This window comes from Patella vulgata, chromosome 7 (genome assembly GCF_932274485.2).
Source record: "Patella vulgata chromosome 7, xgPatVulg1.2, whole genome shotgun sequence".
In the NCBI taxonomy this organism is placed as follows: Eukaryota; Metazoa; Mollusca; class Gastropoda; family Patellidae; genus Patella; species Patella vulgata.
This window is the reverse complement of record NC_065885.2, coordinates 21,134,765-21,158,394: the sequence shown is the minus strand read 5'-3', so window position 1 is coordinate 21,158,394 and position 23,630 is coordinate 21,134,765. Positions and strand designations below refer to the sequence as shown.

Below are 23,630 nucleotides of genomic sequence, written 5' to 3'. Positions count from 1 at the left end.
AGTTTCTCTATATCGGATCTTCATATACCAAGAGAGAGAGAGAGAGAGAGAGAGAGAGAGAGAGAGAGGGGGGGGGTAACGTCTACTCAACATAAACTAAGGACTCGAGAAACCTACGAGGTTAGGCTAACGACATAGGCTACTCCATGTCTCGTACACGCCTGGGTTCTGAACATGTGACTAAATGGCACTTTCTCCGTATCGGATCTTGATATATCAAGAGAAAGAGAGAGAGAGAGAGAGAGAGAGAGAGGGGGGTACGTCTACTCAACATAAACTAAGGATTCGGAGAAAACCTACGAGGTTAAACAGGCAACATAGGCTACTGCATGTCTCGTACACACCTGGGTTCTGAACATTTAACTAAATGATAGACCTTGTTATATAAAGCAAATCCTTTAGGTCACCTAGCCACATACTTCCCTTCAACTGGACAGTGTTATGGAGTCTAATAGGACGTTTTATATGTATACCACTTTAATTCGTATTTTGTCGTCGTGGTTGTGGTGATATTGGTGGTAGTGGTGGGAGGTGGGCATTTCTAAGGTTGGTTTATATTCGTACGTGATCTGCATGTCTATGACAATGCATAGTCCAGACTTTCAATATTGAAATTAATCCCGCGATTTGTATTAGGAATGCCCGACCTGTAGTATGAAACCACTTCTCAGTAGTGTGTAGAATCCCGCCTCGCCTGCAATGTGGAAATATCTTGGCAATTGCATGGAACCCTTCTCGGCGTCGTTGAGCATCTCCAGTCAGAAATAACAGGGGCTCTCTTTATTTAGACAGTGTCGGTATTATATTAGTTAGTGTTATAATCAAACAGGCGTCATCGGCTACATTTATAAAGTGTTAATTTGCAACTGAATAAACGATTAGAAAATGAAGATAGTATCATATTATATGAAACACAGCTGCGTGCCCCTTTATCGCATTCAGTTTACAAATATCACTTTAGAAAAGCATCGATAAGTATACAACGTTCGGGAATAAATATACCAGTGGTCGAACTACAATTTACTATTCTTGTTTCAAAATATACCATATTATGATGTATTAATTATATTCTTTTCTCTCGACCTTTGATAAAATATACGTCACTTCTTTTTTATACTTAAATTAATTTGTATATATAACTATACTACAGCCAGTTGTGTGTAATTAAAACTGACCTGTTTTGGTCGTGAACAGTAAGAATGTTAATAATGAATTAACTTTAAGTTCTCTATAGAAAGCCAACATAACAGTTGAACCATGAATATACCTTATATAAAGATATTAAAACCATATGTACTATGTAAGGTACCCTGACTTTATAATCGACTTGTTATTTTCTACTTTAGTTCGACCCATTATAAACTATTAACAACACATAAATTATGGTTGTTTATGATAGCTTCTCAATAGATACAACTTAAGAACTTAAATGTTTTGTTTTCCTTTTCGGCCCTCTGTGTAATTTAATGTGTTGTGGACCATGAACAGGACCCGTGGGGGGTCCACTAAATTTAATCAACAACGTATATGTAACCGCTTCTCTCTCGTTATTGTTATATTGTTAACACGTTGCCTTTGCTTTAGAAGGTTGAGAAAACACCAATAATAATATTGTTAGTTTAAAAAAAACAACATAAAATTTACTTCAGCGTTATATGTAAACTTATAATGAATATATAATACTATATCTGTAACGATCAAACGTTGTCCAAGATATTTCTGGATAAAGGTACACACTTTAAATCTATTAATTTTTATTCCAGCATGAAAACCTTGGTGAATTTATAATCATTATTATAAACTAATTTTATGTTCGCAGAAAGACACTTAATGTTGTTATGACCATGTCCGACAGGTTTATCGTAACCAACGCAGCTTAAATCACCACGCTATACTTGTTATTCACGCATATTGTCACTGGCTTTAAATATTTATTAGAAAAGTAATATTTACTTTGTGCATTCAAATATAAAACTTTAGCATTAATATAGGAGTAAATACTAATAATACAAACTACATTATTTCGGTTACAATATGGCACGTTATATTAGTTTATACAAGATAAAATGTATGTTTATTTACACATTTAAAGCTCTAATTCATCAATAATAAACCACCAAATAAAATTCTTATTGCTTCTGAAATGACGTCTTTCAAATGGAAACCACAAGCTGCATTGTGTAACAATGTATATTGCCAAATCTAAGAAAATGTCGTATGGTTTGAGTTTCTTATTGTTAAATTCACAGGAACACCAAGTATATATCCCTGACTGGCAGATTATTTTAGATTATTACAGAATGATAACGATGATAGCTATTTCACCACAATGTTAAACCTGAAAATTTCTTTGGCGGTTCATTATGTTATTCAATTAACAAGTATATACTTATTATTCAACATTTACTTATTAAAACCGGGATTGACCTATAAATATGATATATATTTATCTAGATATATATACAAATATTATTATATATCAGCTGCCATATTGTTACGATTATCCATTAATCTAGGATAATCTAAGCTTAGTTATTATAACAAATAGGACCAGAGCACTGCGGTTACACACATGCTTGCCAAGTAATCGTTAGTTAAATTTCCCATAACCGAATCTAATATAATATTTAAGACATCAGGAAAACACAAAATACGTAATCACGCTTGTCCTTTATCTAGCCCGAAGAGCACAAAAGAAACCTTCGCTGAAAGAAAATTGCAATGCTTTACCATCTCTGCCGCCATTACATAGTCATGTCGTTTTGGATCAGTGTGATTTAAGTCCCGCACTTTCACAATTTACGAATTGGTATAATAGTATCTTCTAGTTTTATTGTCATAGTCGTACTCCGGAGCAGGTGTGTCATAGCGGATAACATCTAATGAAGGAACCCCTTCGACCTGACGCCCATTGCGCTGCCATGCAGATTCCCGGGTTTTGTTGGATGCCTGTAGATTGGTAACGGGCACATGTTTCATTCCTAGAGATTCGGCGTCCAAGTTATACGTATGACCTGAATATTTTACTTTCTCGGATTCTAGTTCTCGTCGAGGAGCATTCATCGCCGTTTTAACACTTACTGATTCTGCGTCTATTTTGTTTCCTTTCATAGCATCTGGTCCACCACGAATCTGTTCATTGATTTTATTCAGTTTGGGAACACGCAGTGCTCCTTTTATAGACACAGATGCAGCGTCAACACAAACACTCTTATTTGAAGGCATGTGTGTTGTACAATAAACATTGACATCCTCAAGATCGTTCGGATTAACGTGATAATTCTTCACATTTAAGATGGTTCCGCAAACGACGCAACTGAAGCAAAATTTATGGTACAAGCAATCTTTAACAGGCCCAAGCTTTTCCATGGCGTAAACTTTCTTACCACATTTCAGGCAGCACTCTTTATTAATAGGTCGTTCATAGCACGGTGGAACGGGCGCATAAATCTGTTTATTCTGTTCGCTGACATTGGAATCAAAAACCTCTCCAACAGACGTTCGTTTAGCACTTGAAAGAGAATCTGATCTGGACAATCCGTGAGGTGACTGGGTTGTGTCGTTTGAGGTAAGTGTATCAGAGCTGTCATAGACACAGTTTAGACTAGTATCAGGGCTAGACGTGGCGCCATAAGAAGATTCACTTTGAATTGACATACTGGAGGTGGAAAGGCTGGGAGAAACTAGAGGTAGATGGTCTGATTGGTTACTTGTTGTTGAAGTGCGTTGGCTTTGCGATAGGTTAGGATTGCCATTTGTTAAATTCGATATATATTGTGGATTACCGTTACCATTCTGGTGAGCGACAAACCCATTTGGTATCGGCTGTGGCATCAGCTGTTGTTTTGGAAGTCCACTGAATAAGGCTGCTGTATAAGGCTGACCGGGAAGCCCATGGGTAAAATTAGATTCATTCGGTTGTCCATATGGCTGGGGTTGATACTGAAGATTGTTGAAGTTGTTTATACCTGCATCGTATCCCAAGTTTGGTGTACTGGCCTTAAGTGTACTGGAGCTGGAAAGGCTGGGAGAAACTAGAGGTAGATGGTCTGATTGGTTACTTGTTGAAATGCGTTGGCTTTGCGATAGGTTAGGATTGGCATTTGTTAAATTCGATATATATTGTGGATGATTACCATTACCATTCTGGTGAGCGACAAACCCATTTGGTATCGGCTGTGGCATCAGCTGTTGTTTTGGAAGTCCACTCAGTAAGGCTGCTGTATAAGGCTGACCGGGAAGCCCATGGCTAAAATTAGATTCATTCGGTTGTCCATATGGCTGGGGTTCATACTGAAAATTGTTGAAGTTGTTTATACCTGCATCGTATCCCAAATTTGGTGTACTGGCCGTAAGTTGCCCTCCATTATATAGACCAAGCCCAGTTCGTGGATTGTTTAGTATTGGTGGGGATGCCTTTGTAGGAGATTCTTGTACAGAAACAACGTAATATTGATTACCTTGACTTCCTGCTGCTGATGGTGGTACTGTCATCTGGTTTGGTCCGAGGGAAAGAGAAGATAACCCACTTGTTAATGGAATGATACCAGAAGGGGTTACTAAGTATGGATTGTTTCCTACCCACACAGTACTGGAACCGGTTAGATTTTGAAAACCGTTGTTATCCATTTTGCAACTAAAACCCGAATAAAGTGTCGCTATCACTCAATCGTTTTAAATGTCACCCAATCAAAATATTGATTTTCAAGTTACTTATTAAAACAACCAAACACTCGGGTCACAGTGAATTCATCAAACCGCTTCCTTTTATAAAACGCCCTTTATTTGGTATATCTATATTACAGGAATAATCCAATTTTGAGATCTTTTTGTATTCTGAAAATATAACAAATATAGCCATTAGTGTCACTTAGAGAGTGTCGTGGAAAGTACGGACGATGTATAAAGAAATTGTAATCGGGCCAAATATACTTTGTACGGGGTAAATGAACCAAGATTGAACATATTGACCCATTGATAGTAGAATTTGGACAAAATATTCGGTTAATATATAATTACATGTATGTATGTTATTATTCAGCTTGCCGCCACCTCGTTTGTCGAGGCGATCACATTCCAGACAGATATCATCAGACTTGGGTCTTTATTTAAAACACTTTTATTGTAATATATCTCTTTATCTATATTTTCGCGTTACTTAAAATCACAAAAAGATGAAATAGTTCACATTATTAAAAGAAAGAAATCGTCTAAATGTCAATGAAGAGATAGTGACACAGTTTTGGCATATGAAAGGCGATGGCCCATACCAAATATAAATCCATAATATTTAAAGCGGTGGTAATACTTTCACTAAGATCTTAATTTCGTGTAGGATTTTGAAAATCCATGTGCAACTATCGCTCCTTTTAATTATAATTAGTGACAAGTGGCATGACCATAGCATAGTATGACACTACAGCCATAGCGAAAAAAAACCCCAAAACAATGTAGGATGGGATCTTTATAAGAAAATTTGTAGGCACAAATATTCAAACAAATGTCCATTTAATTTTAATGCTACCCAAGAAGTATTATAAATTAATGCTTAACAAAAAAATAATCAGAATAATTATTCAAAATAACAAAAATAATATTTCAGAATAAAAATGTAGACATACGACCGATTAACCGTGTTTCATGTGGTGATTTGAATATCGCTTGCCTAGAATAATCACATTAAATACCATCACGTATTAATAGTTAAATAAAGTCTCACTGTTCTCTCTACATTTTTTAACTTATATTTTCGTCCCATCCCCACCCATTATTTCTTTGTTCGGTATTTTTGGGTCAACAGTACAATAATCAATGCCAGTTTGACGCCAGTTGGAATACCCAAAGACTTCTAACAAGATTACCGGTCCACGTATTATCACGTACAATCGCATTGGTTAAATCCCTGTAGTCCATTGCGCACTGATTTGGCCATATGATGAACCCCATCAACTCCTCTTCAAAACCCTGTGATGGAGAAAAATGTCTCACGAATCTGTAGAGTGCAACTTAAGCCACCCCATTCATAACACAAAAATACGGAATATTGTCCTTGACAAAAATTTACGCCTAATTTAAGACGCTTAAAATGGATATGTATAATGATAACATAATTGTAGGTAGATAACTTTTAAAAAGTGATAAATGATATGGGCTGTTTCAAAGATAGGATCGACATGGCTGAATCAAAGTCTTTATATGAGATGAGTCAATAATACCAAACATTATCATAGCCATCATACGACACACTATCTGGAACAATAGGATGCAATAAAACAGAATGAAACCGTCCACAATTAACTGAAATGACCCAAGAAGATTATGAAATCTGTCATAATTAAAATGTTCTGATGATATATTAAATGTCTTTTCTAGTATTTAGTATTTTTAACAGCTTAATATTTGGAATAAACAAATATATCATAAACGAAAAGACAAATTGTTGGGAAAATAACTTTAACGGGGGATTACAGACACTTGTCATAAGCCTAAACTATTCTTCATTCGAGCGAGTTTTATTGTGACAAAAGAACAATCTGATTAAACACAGATCCTGTTTCATTTCGTTTTTTATAGTTCAAAATTTCGTTTTACTTACAATCAATACACTTCATGTAGTGGAGGCCATCGGAAGTATAATTAATAAAAACTAAATTTTCACTAAAGTCGCTGTGCGTAATTTGCATTTTTCGGACCATGGATTAAAGATGCATTATGTAAGATAAATAGCTGACAGTTCTCGCTATAATTGTTAAAAAAAATAGATAATGAATAGGGATTGCAAAATTCCGTCAAATTACTTTATTCTGAGCGAAGTTATGACCGTTTAAAGAATACTCTCGATTGTTATTGCTACCGTTGTTACGATAATAAACAAAGTCTCGATTATACGTTTAAATCCGTTGAAAATCACAATCATTCGATTCCCTAGAAAATTGATAACGGCCTTGTCAAGTAAATAAGTATCTAATTCATGATTTATATAACATTTAGCTCTTACATAATGCATCTTTAATTTATGTTCAAATGAATGAGACTTTAATGCATTAAGAAGTTTTCTATTCCCAACGCCACAATTAAAATAGCTAATTAAGTATGCAATAAACGGGGGCATGTCATAACTTACTATTTTACTGTCTTTAAAGAAATCTGCATGGAATTTGTTTTATTACTAAATAATTTAACTGTCATGGCACAAGATTTTCTTATTCGCATTACGAAAAATCTCCAAGGAATTTATTTAACAAGAAATATACGAATAATTAAGCAGCTGTCATTTCAAAACAATAAAAACGGAATAATTAACTTATAATTACTTGAACCTGTCATAATGTTTCTTATTTCAAGAAAAATGTAAAGAATGTGGAAGGTTGTTGTGTCAATAGAGACGACGTCGTCCTGAGAGACTATTAATAGGGATAGTCTTTTTTCTTAAAAAATATAATTGCCAAACCTTAATGTATTTAGACTAAATTCTTCACAAAAAAACCCTCTATCCGGGTACAAGGTCATAATTACAGTTGTGCAATCTATAAATTTGTTCACAGAGAACTTTACAGTATATATAAATTCAGTGAAGCGAAACTTTATTAAATAAAGCTGTAGCATTGCAACGGTGAGGTGGGATTCTCCCTCCCTCCCTCTCTCTCTCTCTCTCTCTCTCTCTCTCTCTGTGTATGCATAAAAAGACCTACACGCGACTAACAGTTATAACTATCGACTGGGAGATTGCAGTGAGTTGTGAAAACAAACGGCCATTATTCAACGAAAACTGTTTAAATCTGCATTACACAATTACATATATATAACAGATGGTGTAATACTTAAAATTAAATTACTTTTCAATACAAACAGATTCGATTTTCGAGTATAATAAAGTTGTAATAAGCATACAAATTGATAGTAAATTGGAAGCTTTTATAACCGTTGCAGACCATAGTGTATTTTGTTAAATGAATCCTTTAAATCAATAGTAGAAACATATGCATAATAATAAACATCTATCGATCACATTATAGGGACCAGTCTGCTTTTAAAGCTTTCATATTTCCTATAGTATTAAATCTAATCGAAATAAATTCGAGCATAACTTACACATAAGTCAACATTACCCTATTGTTTACAAACAGGGCTATCAGATAAGAAACTAAGCTATAATATAACTTATTCAGCACAAAAACAAAAAATTAATCTACAGATTTTGATTGCCTAAATAAATTATAAGTAAAACCATAAGCATGTTAAATTCGAATCTGAAAGACGAAATTCGAGATACCAGTACCAGATCAGAGTTGCAGTACATATAATCTCATGCAAGTCATTCCGATAACAATTATGACGAAATTAACTGACCAGTGGTTGATATTTTGTTTTACATATAAAAAAGAAGCATATTATATATGACCTTATCGTATGTCAGTGTTTAATTTTACATTTGACATAAAAAAAAACAGATTGCCAGAATGGAATTTTATTCTTCGCTCAACATTATCTAATATCGTTTAATATGTGAAATAAAATTCATTTTTGATAACGGTACTGACATATACATGTCCAATTATATTTAACTTTAAACTTACTGCCTATATTTCATTTACAAGTTCAGTTATGTTGATGAAGAAATATATAAAAGCTATAAGATGTAAGTATAACTAACCACCTACCTGTTGCGGTTCAGAGTTTCACTCACTATATGTAGGTACTAGTCGTGTCACACTATAACTCTCAACAACGCTCTGCTCAAAACGTGGTCACGTGTTCTTATACAGGTAAGAGTTCTATATAAGTAATGTGTACTGTGCTGGTCTTTTAAGGAAATATTTCCCTGGTGTCATGTTAGATGAATTTAAGTTTTTATCCAGTGAAATGTTATAAATTGTAGTGGGTGGCAATCTGTGGTCTCGGGTTCTAATATTTAAATTTTTACAGTCTACTGATTCGCAGTTCATAGCTCAAATAGTCCTACTCGTTAATACAACAATATCAACGGTGTATAACGTCCATTTCGATTCAAATACGATACTATAGCAGAGTTCTAGACCTCTTTGCTTTCGGTCAAAAATTTGTTTTCGATATGTTGGAATGTGTTGAAGGATAATCTTCCTTTGTTGAAAATGCTAGATAAAGCCAACCGATTTTGTGTTTCACTATCAACATTACTTCTCCAAATTTGAACTAAAATTAATAAACGGACAGACTTTCGCTTAATCTTTCGAAACAATAATTTAATCGTATAGAGCTTGTCACATCACTAATAGAAATAACACAGATTAATATATTTGGACCTAAATCAAAGAGGTTTAGCTCCTTTAATACTGTACACTTATTCTCTGTTTCTTTGTTGGTGGTGATTTTTATGTGTTCCTCAAAACAACTTTTCGTTATTCTAACAGTCATTTCGACGGCAGACAGAAAACGAATGACCCGACAGCGAGGATCACAATGGCAGCTTTGGCTCTCAATACGATCAAGTTTCGGAGTCCCTAACATCGGAACCCTTCCGCCATTACGACACCCTCCAATACATATGACTAACTGGAGTGGTTGTTTGGGCTTAGTTTTCAGAAGTCGGATCTAGCAGTTAGAACGACCTGTACAAGCGGTGTCACAAGCCCAATGGTTGAATACAAATTTACAACAGAATTTGTTAAATAAGCTAACTTATCAATTGAAGTCAAAACTTTCGCACCATTTAGCAATAATATATATAGTGATATGCATAATGTCCGAGACAGGCTGTGCTACAACAAAGTGAACAATTCAAGAATGTGAAAATTTCTTTACATTACTTGTACGTAGACCTTGATAATTCTCCACCCTATCAATAAGATAAAAATAGAAATAGAATGAAAAGGAGGTCTCTTTTAAATGGATTCAGATGTTCTATAAAGAGTAACAATACACTGCCTAGCTTGTTCTTTTTTCATTTTATAAAATATTGACAATAAACGGTCAGCAAGCCGTGTAACAAAGCGTTGTTTACAAATAGATATGTGGTAAATGGACGAATCGTAGCGAAATCTTATGGAAAAAAATGTACATAGAAACACATAAATTATGCATTTACATCGGCAAGGTCGAATTAGCATCCTTACGAAAACTAAACAAAAAGCTGATGTAGACATACTAAATGAATAGAAAAAGTTAACTACATATACCGCAGAGTTATTTCCTCTTCAAAAGTTCACGCGCTCTCTCACCTTTACGGGTAGTGATTGGACGAGATGGGCCTTTATTTATTCTGGCATTAGAGTAAGAAAAAGATAGATTACTTCAGCACTATTACAATTACATCAAAGAAAGTCGACAAACTTTTGAATGAGGTGTGAAGTCATTTTGTTTTAACTGTTATTCTGTGTACTTATGGTATCGGTTTGATGACACACGTGCGCTTAAACTTCACTCTAAACTTAATCATTTTCGTGATAGCTTTATTACGTCTTCTAAACTGTTTTACTTCGTGTGTAGAGAAAATAAAAATAACTAGTCGAACAAAAAATATGAGAATATTGAAAGCCGGGTGTTTTAAAAACTGAGCAGAGTGTTGATATTTAAAATGTGCCTGGTTAAGTTTAAACGACTTGGTTCCTTGTGTATGTACCACATAGGTTTGCGTATCTATTTTATAACAGCTGAGAATTGATTACCCCGCTGCTTCATATTAATAAGTGTCTTCCGTCTTCATGTGCCCGGTTGGTGAAGAAAAGTAGGGCGTTAAACCCCATTTCAATTCATTCCATTCTTTATGTAACTCTACTAGAGTATCTTTTACCCCCCCCCCCTATTTTATATTGTTATATCTTTGATTGCTGTTGCATTTGTTATTTCTTTATGTCGTTTTACTTTTACTTATAGTTTACGTGGGGTGGGGTGGGTGTTGGGGGTCTGGGTGCTTCAAAAGTACTGTTTTGATTTATGTTGTATAAGTCCGCCTATTGTACTTGAAACAATGTAAAAGTTGAGATTTATGTACCTAATAAAACTAAGGCACCGTATGAAACCACGACACCGTACTAACACATTAATTTTGCCCTGTTCGAAAATGGATTAGCGGTTAAAGGATAATTATAGTCCAAAAAACAGAGGTTAATTTTCATACATATATTTAATATTTTTTTAAACTCCATTTTACAGGAGAAGTCTCATAGACGTATTTCATTTAATAAAAGTAACAGATTCGTAATGAAATACTCTTACAAACCTTTATCCTAGTCCTATGCAGCTATCTGCAGGTGAAGGGCATGTTTCCTCTTAATCCATCGTAAAACCTATTGAAGTCTCAATATGATCTTTGACGCTGCAAACAAATTCAGATTTATTTTGTCCAATGTATGTTGGTTGTCGTCCGAGCGGAGACAGTATAAGCTATGTGCTTGTCGTGCTGGTGGATGCTATTTCGCCCTTTCACTTATAATATTAAAGAATGGCCGAGGTAAACCTCATTATGAAATCGTGGGACATAACACACAAATTCCTAGTTTGGCGGGGTGCGGGTGGGGGGTGTGTGGAGGCAGAGGCTGTTTGCCCGAAAAAAAATTTTGTCACCCAAATTTTCAGAATGAATCAGTCAATTACTAAAGCGAATTTTCCACAAAGCTGTGATGGTTGTTTATTTTTAATTAATTACACAATTACACAACAATATAAATTTACAATAGCAGAAATATACTTAATGTTCCACATTCTCTGTTGTTTGTGCCCGAAAAACGGAAATACATTGCCCGAAAAATCAATCTGATTAAAACACCGATCCTATTTCGTTTTGCTTTTTATAGTTCAAAATTTCGCTTTACTTGTCTTTACTACAGTTGTTATATAACCCGCGTCCTGGTTGAAGGATTAGCTGATGAAACGGTCTGTTGCAGCGAGTTCTTGGCCTGCGATGCACGGAACTGTGGGTATCCCACTAGAAATGTCAACGCTGATTGGTTAATCAAATGTTTGACGTCATAGGGACAAAAGCCGCTCGTATGACCCCTGACACGATCTCCCACTACAACTAGTCAGATCTTCACGTAGTAGAGGCCATTGAAAGTATAAAAAAACCGAAACGAGATCTGTATTTTAATCAGATTGCCGAAAAGGGTCGGTTCACCGAATCTGTGGGATCGGGGGTCCCCCCCCCCTCACACACACACCTGGTGCTAATTTCTCGTATTGTATCTTGAATCTCGGCGGCGGTAAATCAAACCACTGCGCAAAAGGTAAAGTCCTTATGGTGGTGTTACGATAAATTGAGAACAAAATGAGAAATAAAACAACTGTTGACAGGCTATTGCTATATGTATGACATCATTTAATTTTAATAACTGAAATGAAATAAAACTTGGCAAATGTACCTGAATTTAATAATAATTGGCACTCCTTAAGGAATTTAAGAAGTTACATTCAAATGGTACTTAACATTTATAGAGTGTGCGCATCGTGAAAGGTCGTGTCTTGACTGTCGGTCGTCCAAATGTTACATTTAGTGGCAGGACTAAAAATAAAGTCTTGAGTAATACGTATATATTTATATATAGTAGTGGAATTGACCCCCTTCCCCACCCCACCCCACTTTTTTTAATAGAAATGCACGGCTTATTCAATTAAACACCAATTCCGTTTAGATCAGTTTTTCTCTTGTGTTGTTAGGGTTATATTGCATAAGGAATATTGTATTCTTTTACTGCTCGTTGTTTAAATTGTTTAGCAGATGTAATCAACAAGTACGAGCGTACTACGGACCAGGACCCGAGCATGACGGGATCACAGCCATCTTGGAATTGTGTGACGTTCTATCACAAATCGTACTTGAATGGATGGAGTCTACACGTAAGTATTTTCATCTGCCGCCAAGAACAACAACAAGCGCTCGGGAACCAGTTCCTGGTCCTAAAAGTCTATTTCTCTGGACCTTACCAACATTTGCTTGCTTCACTCGGAAAGGAGCACGTCCAACTCCACCATTGAACCCAGTAGATATTTTTAACACAATATTACAGCCCCATTTTGTCTGGAGATAAAAGACGATGTGCCAAAAATTTCTCAGAGATTACACTTTCTTTGAAATTTCGTTAAATGTAATGTGAATGAACTTTATAATCTTTGGCAATAGTCTCATAATGGTCATATTGATTTACGATTAAATTTATTATGCGAAGGACACAAATTACATGGAAACAATACAACTGGGTCGATATAATGCAACAAATAAATAAATAGAATATAAATAAGTCTTAGCTCATATGACAATATATAAAAATACAGACCAGACTAAAAGTAAATCTTTGCTGTGACAATAGAAGCTGATGAAAGTCAAAATGGGGTTTGATTTGTGTTTTAGTCCTGTATTGGAATTTCAGCCATGCTGTACTTCTGATTCTACATTTACGTTTGTCGAAACACTTGTTTTTTCTACACCATATGAACGCTTATTAAATAGAGTTGTGAATTAATTAACCTACTGATAATTATTGTTTTATATTTTAAAAAAGTTGTATATGCCAACTAAAGGAACAGGCCGGGGCGGATCCAGGAATTGTTGCAGGAGGGAGTTTGCCAGGTTTTCTGAGACGATGTATCCCCCCCCCCCTCCCCCGCATGGTCTCTGTCGTCATTTCGGCGTGTATTCATACACATTGAGTTTTTTAAACAGAGAAATTCAACACATCGTTTGACGTCAATTTTTATTATGAATTAATACAATGACATTGTGATTCAATTTCATGGATGCAAAGCATTAATTAATTGTGATATCACATAATGTCTATATCATTATCTCATGCTTTGAGTGCCCATCCTGTCCCACATCTGACGATAAAGGATAAAGCACACGGGCGAGAAACTTTTCTCATAAAAAGTGTTGATTTACCCAAAAATATATGTAGCTGAGCGGGGGGGGGGGGGGGGAGGGGTCGACCACCTACCCCCCCCCCCCCCCGTGGATCCGCCCCTGCAGGCTTCATTGTTTGCGGTACAAGGGAAGTAATTACATTTTAAAAATGAAAAGTTTTCAGACTGTAAAACAATTTAAGAACAGTACAAAATAAAAATGAAATGAAATGGGGTTTATCGTCCTACTGCTCTGCTCCTATACTGGGCTAATGAAGACGGGCATACGCCATACAGTGTGCTATGAGGGAAATTTTGCCCGGGCAGCGGCACTATCGCCTACTCTTATATCGAATGCCAACTGCCAAGGGATCTTTTACGTACATTCCCATGTATACACGGGACCTCGGTTTTTCGTCTCATCCGAAGGACTAGATAGCTGTCCTTGTCAGGCCCTCTGTTCTGCACCACTGACAAGAATAGCGAGCGTCTTAACCATCTAGCCACCGTGGCTCCCCTAGAACAGTACATGTTTCGAATAACTGGTGAATTTACTTTAAAGTATTAAAATGTGAATATCAGTAACTAATCTGTTTCTTATCGATATCTGATGCACTAGTTTCGAATTTGTTTATATTATCAATGAAGTGATAAAATGTGTCAATTTCTGACCCAGTGATTACGTTTCTAGTGTAAGGAAAGATTTGTAATATAAGAATCTTCAATGAAAAAAATGGAATTAAACAGTTAGAAGGTTTAATGGATCCATGTGATTTAAAGCGTCGACACACGGATTCAAAATTTTCACAGTCTACAACAGAATACAATACAGAACAGCTGTATTCATCCGCAAAAAAAATAGTACCTAAAATTCATGTACATTATATAGGTTTAAACGTCAAATGAGGTCAAATGAATAGATACGTTATACTAAATATTCGTATCATCCCAAATCGACAATAAAACAGTGAGAAAAAGGAAAATCTAAGTAATGGCAATCTAATTAACATAAAATTTACGACATAATGGATTCTTCAATGTTTTGATGGTGATCATGAAGAAAATAGGCCTACATCTGTTCTCAGGAATCCGATAAGATTTTCAAAAAAAAAGATCAGTAGAATTATAGATTGTTATTCCACAAAGTCGAAAGGTATGTTAGATTTTTCATTCAGTCAAGTTAGAGCGAGTTTATTGCCGTACTTTGAGCTCCAAACCCGATAGAAATGAAGGCGGAAGTGTCCATAATAGTTTTAGAGATCACTACGTGATGGCGCTCCTGCGTCGCGACAAACGGGGCCGATTTGTCTAGCAATGTATATTAACTATTTCCATAATAGATTCCTTGGATCTCAATTTTTAAAACTTTATTTCTTTGTATAACATGTATTTAAAAATCAACAAGAAATACATTACTCAATTTTTATTAATCAAAACAGGTCAATATTGAAATAAAATGACTGCAATAGGAGGAAAGTGCCCTTCTGGATATTTATATTTTTAAAAAGCTGTCAAACTATGCAGACAGTGACTCAGGGTGGAAGGGAGACAACTACATTTTGAAAATAATGTGCAATGCATGCAGACCACCATTAAATTTCATCATCTTGTAGTTTGTCTGTTTATAGCAACTTTTCCCAATTTTTCCACTTTTGCGTGGGCATTGGTCAATCTCATACAAAATCTGGAGCAAGGACATGACCGTCTGTTGCTCTGTCTGTAGGGAAAATTTGGAGCCGGCCAAAAAAAAAAAAAATAAATAAATAATATATATTAAAGGAACTAAATCGCTAATATTTGAGACCTAGCAATTGACACAGATGGGTCGCAATGCATATAATAATGTAATGTGAATGTATATAAACTGATTTACATTCAATCCTTTCCGTTTTTACTCTAATTTCAAATCAGTTATGTTCGGCCAAATACGCCAGAAGTCTCAATCGAATGGCAATCTTTAGCATCTGATTATTCCAGTCTACACCGATATTATTTATTGTGCATGCTCTCTAGATAAGAATATGACGTCACCTTTTGACATGACTTGTGGAATATGTCTAGTCTCGTTCTTCAAGTCCCTTGTTAAAATGGCGCTGAAACGCATTATGGTACACGATTCGTGTACCAATGGTAAAATGTTTATTTTATCTTAAATATTGGATATCAGAAGCTCATCTTTTTCCGGTAAGATCACAACATCAATGTTGATATATATTGACAAATAATTCGTGTTTTCAATATCGAAGACATCGGATGATATTGAGTTAAAGACTTAGCTACTTTAACACTGCAGTCAATATGGAAATTAATGGTGATCTACTTCCCAATCAGTTGCCAGACTGGTAATTATCTCCTTGTTGACTACAATGTTAAATCCGTGCCATTTTTGGTGTGATTTTCGATTTCCTTAATTTCATAAAAAAAAAATGTTGAAAATCTTCGAAAGAAAGACGTGAGATCTGTCACCTTCCATATTACAGGCTGTCAGATTCTGTATTCCACTGTCGACACAGTCAAAATTTAGACTAAAATTAGCATGCATGCCAATTTCCGCAAAACCTATAGAAACATCTATAGTTGCCCCATCATTAATCGCAATGACACATCAGATCACCCCACCCTCTTCCTCCAATTCAATACTTTTTTGTCTCAATCAAAGAGGTTTGTTTCCTTGAAGTTTTTGTGAATAAATATATTGTATAATAGTTCAGTATGCAATAATGACACACTGGAACCTTTGACTCGGGTGTTCAATTTACTGATCTACCTGTAATGTGTTGTTTTAGCACGTGCACGGATGATCATTTGAGGAAAAGTACGTAGGTGTTCATATAGATCATAAACCTATAAGGGTAAATCTATTTGATCTTTGGGGTATATTCTATGCCCGGAATAACTTGCGATCTGATATATACAGGGGAATTTGGGGTTATTCTTATGAAAGTTTTTCTTTAAACCTGTAACGGGTTATTCTTCCAGGATAGGTTTTTTTTCCATAAGAAAACATGATATAAAGTTTTTCTTACGGGAATTGTGGGATATTCTCATTTTGCGTACATGTATACATAGACGGTTTATAACAAGATAAAGTGCTCGACTTCGGTTATGCTGGGGAAGAAAGCCTCTCGATGTTGGTCGAGAAAATTCATCTGGATTTTCCAGGGTGATTCCCCCTTGTCATTGGTGTAGGACAGAGGGTCTGGCACGAGAGAACGTATGGTTGTTCGGATGGGACGGAAAACCGAGGTCCTGTATACACATTGGTGTGCACGTGAATTCGATGCAAGAGTAGGCCGTAGCACCGCTGTCACAGCACACTGCATGGCATATGTTCGCCTTCATTAACTCAGTCAGAGCAGAATAGTAGAATGATAAACCACATTTCATTTCATTAAAATGTAGTTATTTCACATGTTTTGTAACTGGAAGATTTCACGTGACTAGCTGTGACAGGTTAACAATAAAAGTCTACCGCACAACAACCCGTCTTGACTAGGATAATGTCTACATCTATTAGCCGCACTGTCATACTGTAGTAAAACTGTCAACGTTGTGTTATTTTAATGATATAAATATAACTTCGTTGCACGAATAATCATGATTCTCATCACACGTACTTATTCTTTGACATTTAAGTTCGACTTTAAAATAAAAACTCCAAGAAATCGTCATATATAGCTCCACTGGGAAAAAACGTAAATTTTGTACACGGAGTGTGGAAGCTGTTTAATGGCCACGTTATAACACCGAAACAAAAAGGAAAACAAAACATTAGTAAAACGCTATCCATATAAAATAAAATATACAGTAAGGGTAGCATACTGGGTTGGTTTTCGTCCTTACAATTAAAGTAATAGCCCAACCATACAATTTGTCTTTATACAGACTAATTCAATCATTGGTTATGTTTACAAACACAAAGCTGAGAAACCCTCTAGTTAAATTAAGTATTTCTCGTAAACCCCTAGCTGCAATTTGTAGCCATGATAATTCTTATCCAGGGCTGCAATTGATACACTATTGGAATCTTTGAGCAAAAAAAATTAGGCTCAATTGCAAAATTTTCAACACATATCATCACAGTTTGAATGAAAATAAGTAATTGTGTTACAAATAGTGAAGAGTGGAACACTGAAATCATATCTTACCGAACAGTTTTTCTGTATATTCGAGTGGCAATGACACCACGTGATTCTGGTTCGTCGGTCATTTTAAATTGAACAGAAAATTTGCATAGCACTTGGGTTTAATTAAATCATATACGGTAAGGTTTCGCCTATATCTCAATGGTAATTGGTTTATTATGTTAAGCTATGTACAATGCAGTTTGGGGTCAGTGTAATTGGAAATTAAGGGAGTTATAGGCCAGTAACGTTTTTGTAGTCAAATGACTACAAAACTTGCTCAAAGGAAAGCCTTACTGTGGCTGGAGCAAGACGGAAGAGAACAGTAGTGGAATCATTTCTTGTAAACCCCATGTAACATTTCTTTTTAAATAATCGTTTGAGGATGTCAAGAATAAAACTAAATCATAATTTCCTACCCTCGCACTCCCTTTGTTTTTTCTATTCTGAAAACCAGATAAATTCCATGTGGTGTCAAAAAATGAACTGTTGATGATCAATGTAAAATTCTCTCTAAAAAAAGGCTATGCAATGCAGTCTGGTAGAATTCCTTAAAAATGGAACGTTAAACCTCATTTCATTTCCATTCTTTTACCGTTATCGTTTGTTTGACGAGCCAGGGTGGGGCTAAGTGAGTAAGACGTTGACTCGCTAACCTGGAGGTCCAGTGTTCGATCCCGGCGTTGGATTTTCCGGCGACCCCCCCCACCCCCATGTCGGACGTTAAACTGCATTTCTTTTCATTTCAGTTATCTTTTGAACATTTGGTTGTATTAGTCTACCTATACCCTATAAATACCTCTGTCTCTGTAAACCAATTAGAAGTCTCGCATTACATAGTGTTCGTAAAGACAGAAGATGGCGGCCTCCGAAAAGCACAGTTCCGCCACCAATCAAGTGAATGGTATTATTATAGTGGTGACTCAACAGAAATCGAATGAATCACAGCAGGGATAAAATTAAAGTATACAAAAACATTCACAAGGAATACGAAATAGCAGAATTATAATTACTATATATTTATCAAAGTCACATACAAAACATTTTATACATTAAATTGACATAATTTAATTGACTGCAGATTTGAATAGCCTTTTAAATTGAAAGCGCTTTTTATTGTGTATGATCGGTCCTTAATTTAGTATGTTAGGGTTTTAAAGCGTTCTTAAGATGACCTTTCTATTGTTAATATAGTAAGTAAGCCAAATGAACAGTGGTAACAATTCTTGCATATTGCATATATATTTAGTGGTTTTCCCGGACTACTCTTATAGGAAAGAAAGCTTGCTGTAACTCGTTCCCTATTTTAGAAATGGTATCATTGCCGCCTCTACCATAATTCTTCAATACTGTGTGTAGGACACCTCCTGGCTGCATCATGGCGTAGAGTTTTCCACCCGGTTGGATGAGTCGGCTAAAAGACTGCGCGAAGGATTCATTATCGGCTTCCGTTGTCGATGAAGTAGCGGGTATCGAATTTGTCTCTGTCCCAGTACCAGTTCCCACTGAGGCATCAGATCTCGAAATCAGCTTCCCTGTATGTATGCCACCTCTGAAACCTCGAGCCCGAGGAGCCAGCCCCAGCGCCCCCAAAGGACCCTGAGCTGGCACTATCGTCTCGCTAGGAGAAGACCCATTTCCCGTGGCAGGGAAAACTGACACAGTAGAAACAGCAGAATCTGTTTGTGTCGTGTCATTTACTGAAAAAGGAATAAAATCAGTCGGTTGGTAAAGTTATCAATAATGTTTTGGTGAAGCCTTTTATTAAATTTCAGTCATGAGGTGTAGTTCTAGTAATGCCTGGATTTGTGTTATTATTAGTATTAGTAGTAGTAATAGCAGGATTCGTGTTGTTATTATTAGCAGTAGGTTTCGTGTTATTATTAGTAGCATTAGTAATAGTAGGATTTGTGTTATTGTTATTAGTAGTAGCAGTAATAGTAGGCTTCGTGTTATTGCTATTATTAGTAGAATTTGTCGTCGTCGTCGTAGTAGTAGTAGTAATAATAGTATCAAGAAAGAAAGTTTTCTCACCCCCAGAAAGTCCATTAGATAATGGAATTAGCATCAAAAATATCAGAGGCACCATTTTAACTCTAAAAATAAAATGGAAGAATAATAAATATAAAAATGTCGAATCTTCTTCAGAAATAAACTAATTCATCGGGATTTTTTCAGTGCAGCAGTATCATACATATTTAAGGCTATTCGTTAAAGCGAAATTCCGGTGCAATGGTAACCAGAAGCAAGATGGCTTCAAATTATTTGTTTACGTAAATGCTTTCATTATATTTTGTGTGTGTGTGTGGGTGGGGGGGGGGGTATTTAGTCAGAGTTTGAAGCCAAACCTGTGCAAGGTGCACACATTCTGCTAACGTAGATATTGTTGGCCTCTGTGGAAAATATAAATTGGGTCATTTACGACAGTGTTTTGCAGACGTCTTCATTTTCAGAGACCCTGTTGGATAACATTTTCAACCGTTTGGCTGATTTCGAAAACTTTTTGGGGGTTGAACCTACTCCATATGGCAACAATTCTTAGGCGGCCGATTTTGAATTTTGTTTACTTTTTTTCGACTTTTGACTTTCTATCTGGTGACCCAACCCTTCAATGACCCTTGACCTTTGTATTTATGATGACCCCGATATCTACTAACAATATCAAAAAGTTCAGTCTTGAAGTATAACTTCCGGTTTTATTAAGAGTTCAAAACAAAAGGTTTAACCACTTTAATAGGTACTGGATGTTACTATACTCAATTAACCATGATGCAACTTGATTGTAGACGTGACAAAACTTGATCTGGCGTGACATGACATACCGAAACACGTCAGTACTTCTTCAGAGTTTTTTTTATTGTCATTTATTTATTTCCAAATTATGAGGACTGGTATGCAACAAAGCCCCACTCGGAAATCCTCTGTCATCTTCGTTACCCGTAACCCGTGATATTAATAAGTTCACTTCCAAATTTCTTGTTGGATGTTTGATATATATTTGTTATTTTAATTCATATAAAAATCATATAAACAAAAAATAAAATCCCAATTGATGATTGGTATACATGTTGTACAACTTCATAAAAACATCATTTTTAAATTATAAAAATCAAATTCATTTAATGTGTGTATATATAAGGTGCTATTTTTCTTTTATGAACAAGGCGTTTACCAAACTTTAATATGTTGATTGCTATTAATGTTGGTAAAAATTTTTTGACAGATTGGATTATCATTTATTACAAGTCGTGATTCATTCATGTCCCTTAACCTCCTCCATTTACCCTTTTGGTACTTTTGATATTATTTTTTTTTCTCTAAAACGATGCACATATACTGATATATTTGTAATATAGACTATATTGCAGTGTGCAAGTGCTGGTACAGACCAGACGACCCCCCAAAAAAACATGACCCAAGGTCTGACCACACATTTGCTGTAGAATACATGGACGGTGACCTTTTAATTAGTATTAATCAAATTAGGTGAGTAAGAACGGCTTTGAGGTGAAAAAGGTGAACCACTCATGCTTCTGTCCAGCAAACGAATGAAATGAAAAAGGGGTTTAACGGCCTACTTTTCTGCATGGACTCTCAGCCAACGAAGGAAACAAGACTGGACAACACTATTTTAAGAAATAGTTTACTTTTTATATAGGTCTAATAATTTACCCGGTTGAAATGGAATACAGAGATACGCTCGTACATTATGTATTAATTGGCCGACTAAATTTCTGTAGAGAGAAAGACAGCAAAAAATATTAGGGGTTGTTTATACCCAGAACATGTTTTAAAATAATATTTAAAGAAGCTAAATCTCTAACTTAATATTTTCCATGATATTGGAAATTAAAAAATACGAATTAGAATTCAATGTTGGTCAACATACTTTAACTCGACATCGATTAGTATATATGGTTGTGTCGCTAAATGAATAAAGCGCTGACTTACTAAGAAAGATCCCTGGGACTTTCCTGCGTTTTGACACGTTGGCGCGCACGTAAGGATTTCTTGACAGTTGGAATTCGAGGAAGAGTAGACCGAAACGCATCTGTCCGGGCAAAAGTTCCGTCTAAGCACTCTGAATTACGCATGCATGTCTTTATTATCCCTGTTGGTGCAGAAAAGTATTGAGAATTTTTCAATTATTTATTTGGCCCTATAAGCTTCTGTAGAATATAGTGTCGGATCGTCCGATGTGTAGTTTATACGAGGGATTTTGTTATCCGTTTTTATTTTTTGCATAGAATGGACCGCAGAAGCAGAAGCAAATTTTCAGTTAGATTTCCCATAATGATTCGCATCTCAACTATTGACGGGACCTACCGATTCAAGCTAGTGAAAAGAGACTAGTTCCGTAGCAACGCCTTGAAATGGCGGCGTAGGCACGTCTTCTGTCGATGATACACAATCAACCGACGGCAAAATATTGACCATATCTGGGCGGTAAGTCCCGCCACTGTGCAATAGGTACACTCATTGCCGTGCTTTATTAAAACAAAACCCTATAAGGTGCATACTTAAGTACACTATAATAAAGTTACTTACCTGTAATGTGAGGCTTATACCAGATATACGACAGACTGTTGGTTGACTGTCAGGTCTTTATTACCTATGTAATTTAACTGACAAAACCTCTTATAAATAATAGACTGAACATTTTATTACTACTATATGACATGATAAACACATCATAATATATTTTCTGTATTAAAGGAGAAGTCTGAAATATATTTTAGTGAATAAAATTGGGGAATTATGTGTGAAAGACTGGTTTAATGTTAAGCCAATTTACGTCAAGTTCTGCACTACGTGTCAGAGAGAGAGAGAGAGAGAGAAGGGAGAGAGAGAGAGAGAGAGAGAGGGGTAATGTCCACTAGACATAAACTAGGTCATTTCGGGACTAACATATGGTTCAATTTATATTTCAACGATTCGCTTTAGTAGTGGGAGGAAACCGGAGGACCCGGAGAAAACCTACAAGGTTTTACAGGCGACCCTACTCCCTGTCACCCTACTCGAAACAACGCCACTTGATTCAGTGACAGACCTTATGATTTCACGCACACGCGTTAAACCACTAGAATATCCCCTCCCTACACGCAGTCAAAAGAAATGCAAACTGTCAGTTTTATTTTGATTGGCAATAAGTCTCCTGCCTAACACCCGCAATAGTTGAACGATGAAATGATTATACCACTTTCCTTAATTAAAGGCGCTATTGTGCCTTTTGGGTTATTACAGTTGTCTAAGGGACCCCGACCAAATGCGGCGCAACCAGGTAATGCCTACATGCTGTAGTGCGGTTGTGGCCTTTATCAGATCACACATTACTGGTAAAAAGTAGGTCGTAATCCTTTCTTTGAATAATGTAAAAGCGTGAATCAATTTTGACGATATTAGAGAGCGAAAACGAATACGTCATCACTTGGTCCGACTTGGATACCACCCGAGATAATCGTATGTGCAAAACGAATATGGTTTTCTTCTATTTTCTCACACTTTTGCCCTAAAATCACTTAGAAAATGCATTAGTTTAAATCTTGTGCCAAGGGTGTAGGTGTACGACGAAGTGCCCCCCCCCCCCCCAGCTCACCCCGTTTATGTTTAAATTTTATACAACATCCTTTCATCCGACCCAAGAAACCAACCCTTACATATTAGGGCGGTGTATGGACCTCAACACCCTATTACACA

The 23,630-nt window shown here is 36.0% G+C and overlaps 1 protein-coding gene and 1 long non-coding RNA gene across 3 annotated transcripts; both read right to left on the bottom strand.

Annotated features, from left to right (window-relative positions):
* Positions 1-919: 919 nt before the first annotated feature.
* Positions 920-11,252, bottom strand: LOC126827741 (uncharacterized). Of its 2 annotated transcripts, none has more exons than XM_050557243.2 (2): positions 11,198-11,252; positions 920-4,836 (listed from the first exon to the last, which is right to left on the bottom strand). In XM_050557243.2, exon 2 carries the CDS (start codon positions 4,627-4,629, stop codon positions 2,800-2,802), a length of 1,830 nt encoding a protein of 609 aa, XP_050413200.1. In that variant the 5' UTR covers positions 4,630-4,836; positions 11,198-11,252; the 3' UTR covers positions 920-2,799. The 2 variants fall into 2 exon arrangements, with proteins under 2 accessions (XP_050413200.1, XP_050413199.1); XM_050557242.2 differs by lacking the exon at positions 11,198-11,252 and adding an exon at positions 8,661-9,051.
* A 7,773-nt stretch (positions 11,253-19,025) lies between these two features.
* Positions 19,026-22,540, bottom strand: LOC126827352 (uncharacterized). Its single transcript, XR_007682672.1, has 3 exons — positions 22,482-22,540; positions 19,968-20,029; positions 19,026-19,633 (listed from the first exon to the last, which is right to left on the bottom strand). It is a non-coding gene; the product is annotated as an uncharacterized LOC126827352 (long non-coding RNA).
* Positions 22,541-23,630: the final 1,090 nt, after the last annotated feature.

Bases quoted from the DNA above. Each gene is read 5' to 3' on its own strand.
- LOC126827741 (XM_050557243.2), bottom strand. From the start codon at position 4,629: ATGGATAACAACGGTTTTCAAAATCTAACCGGTTCCAGTACTGTGTGG.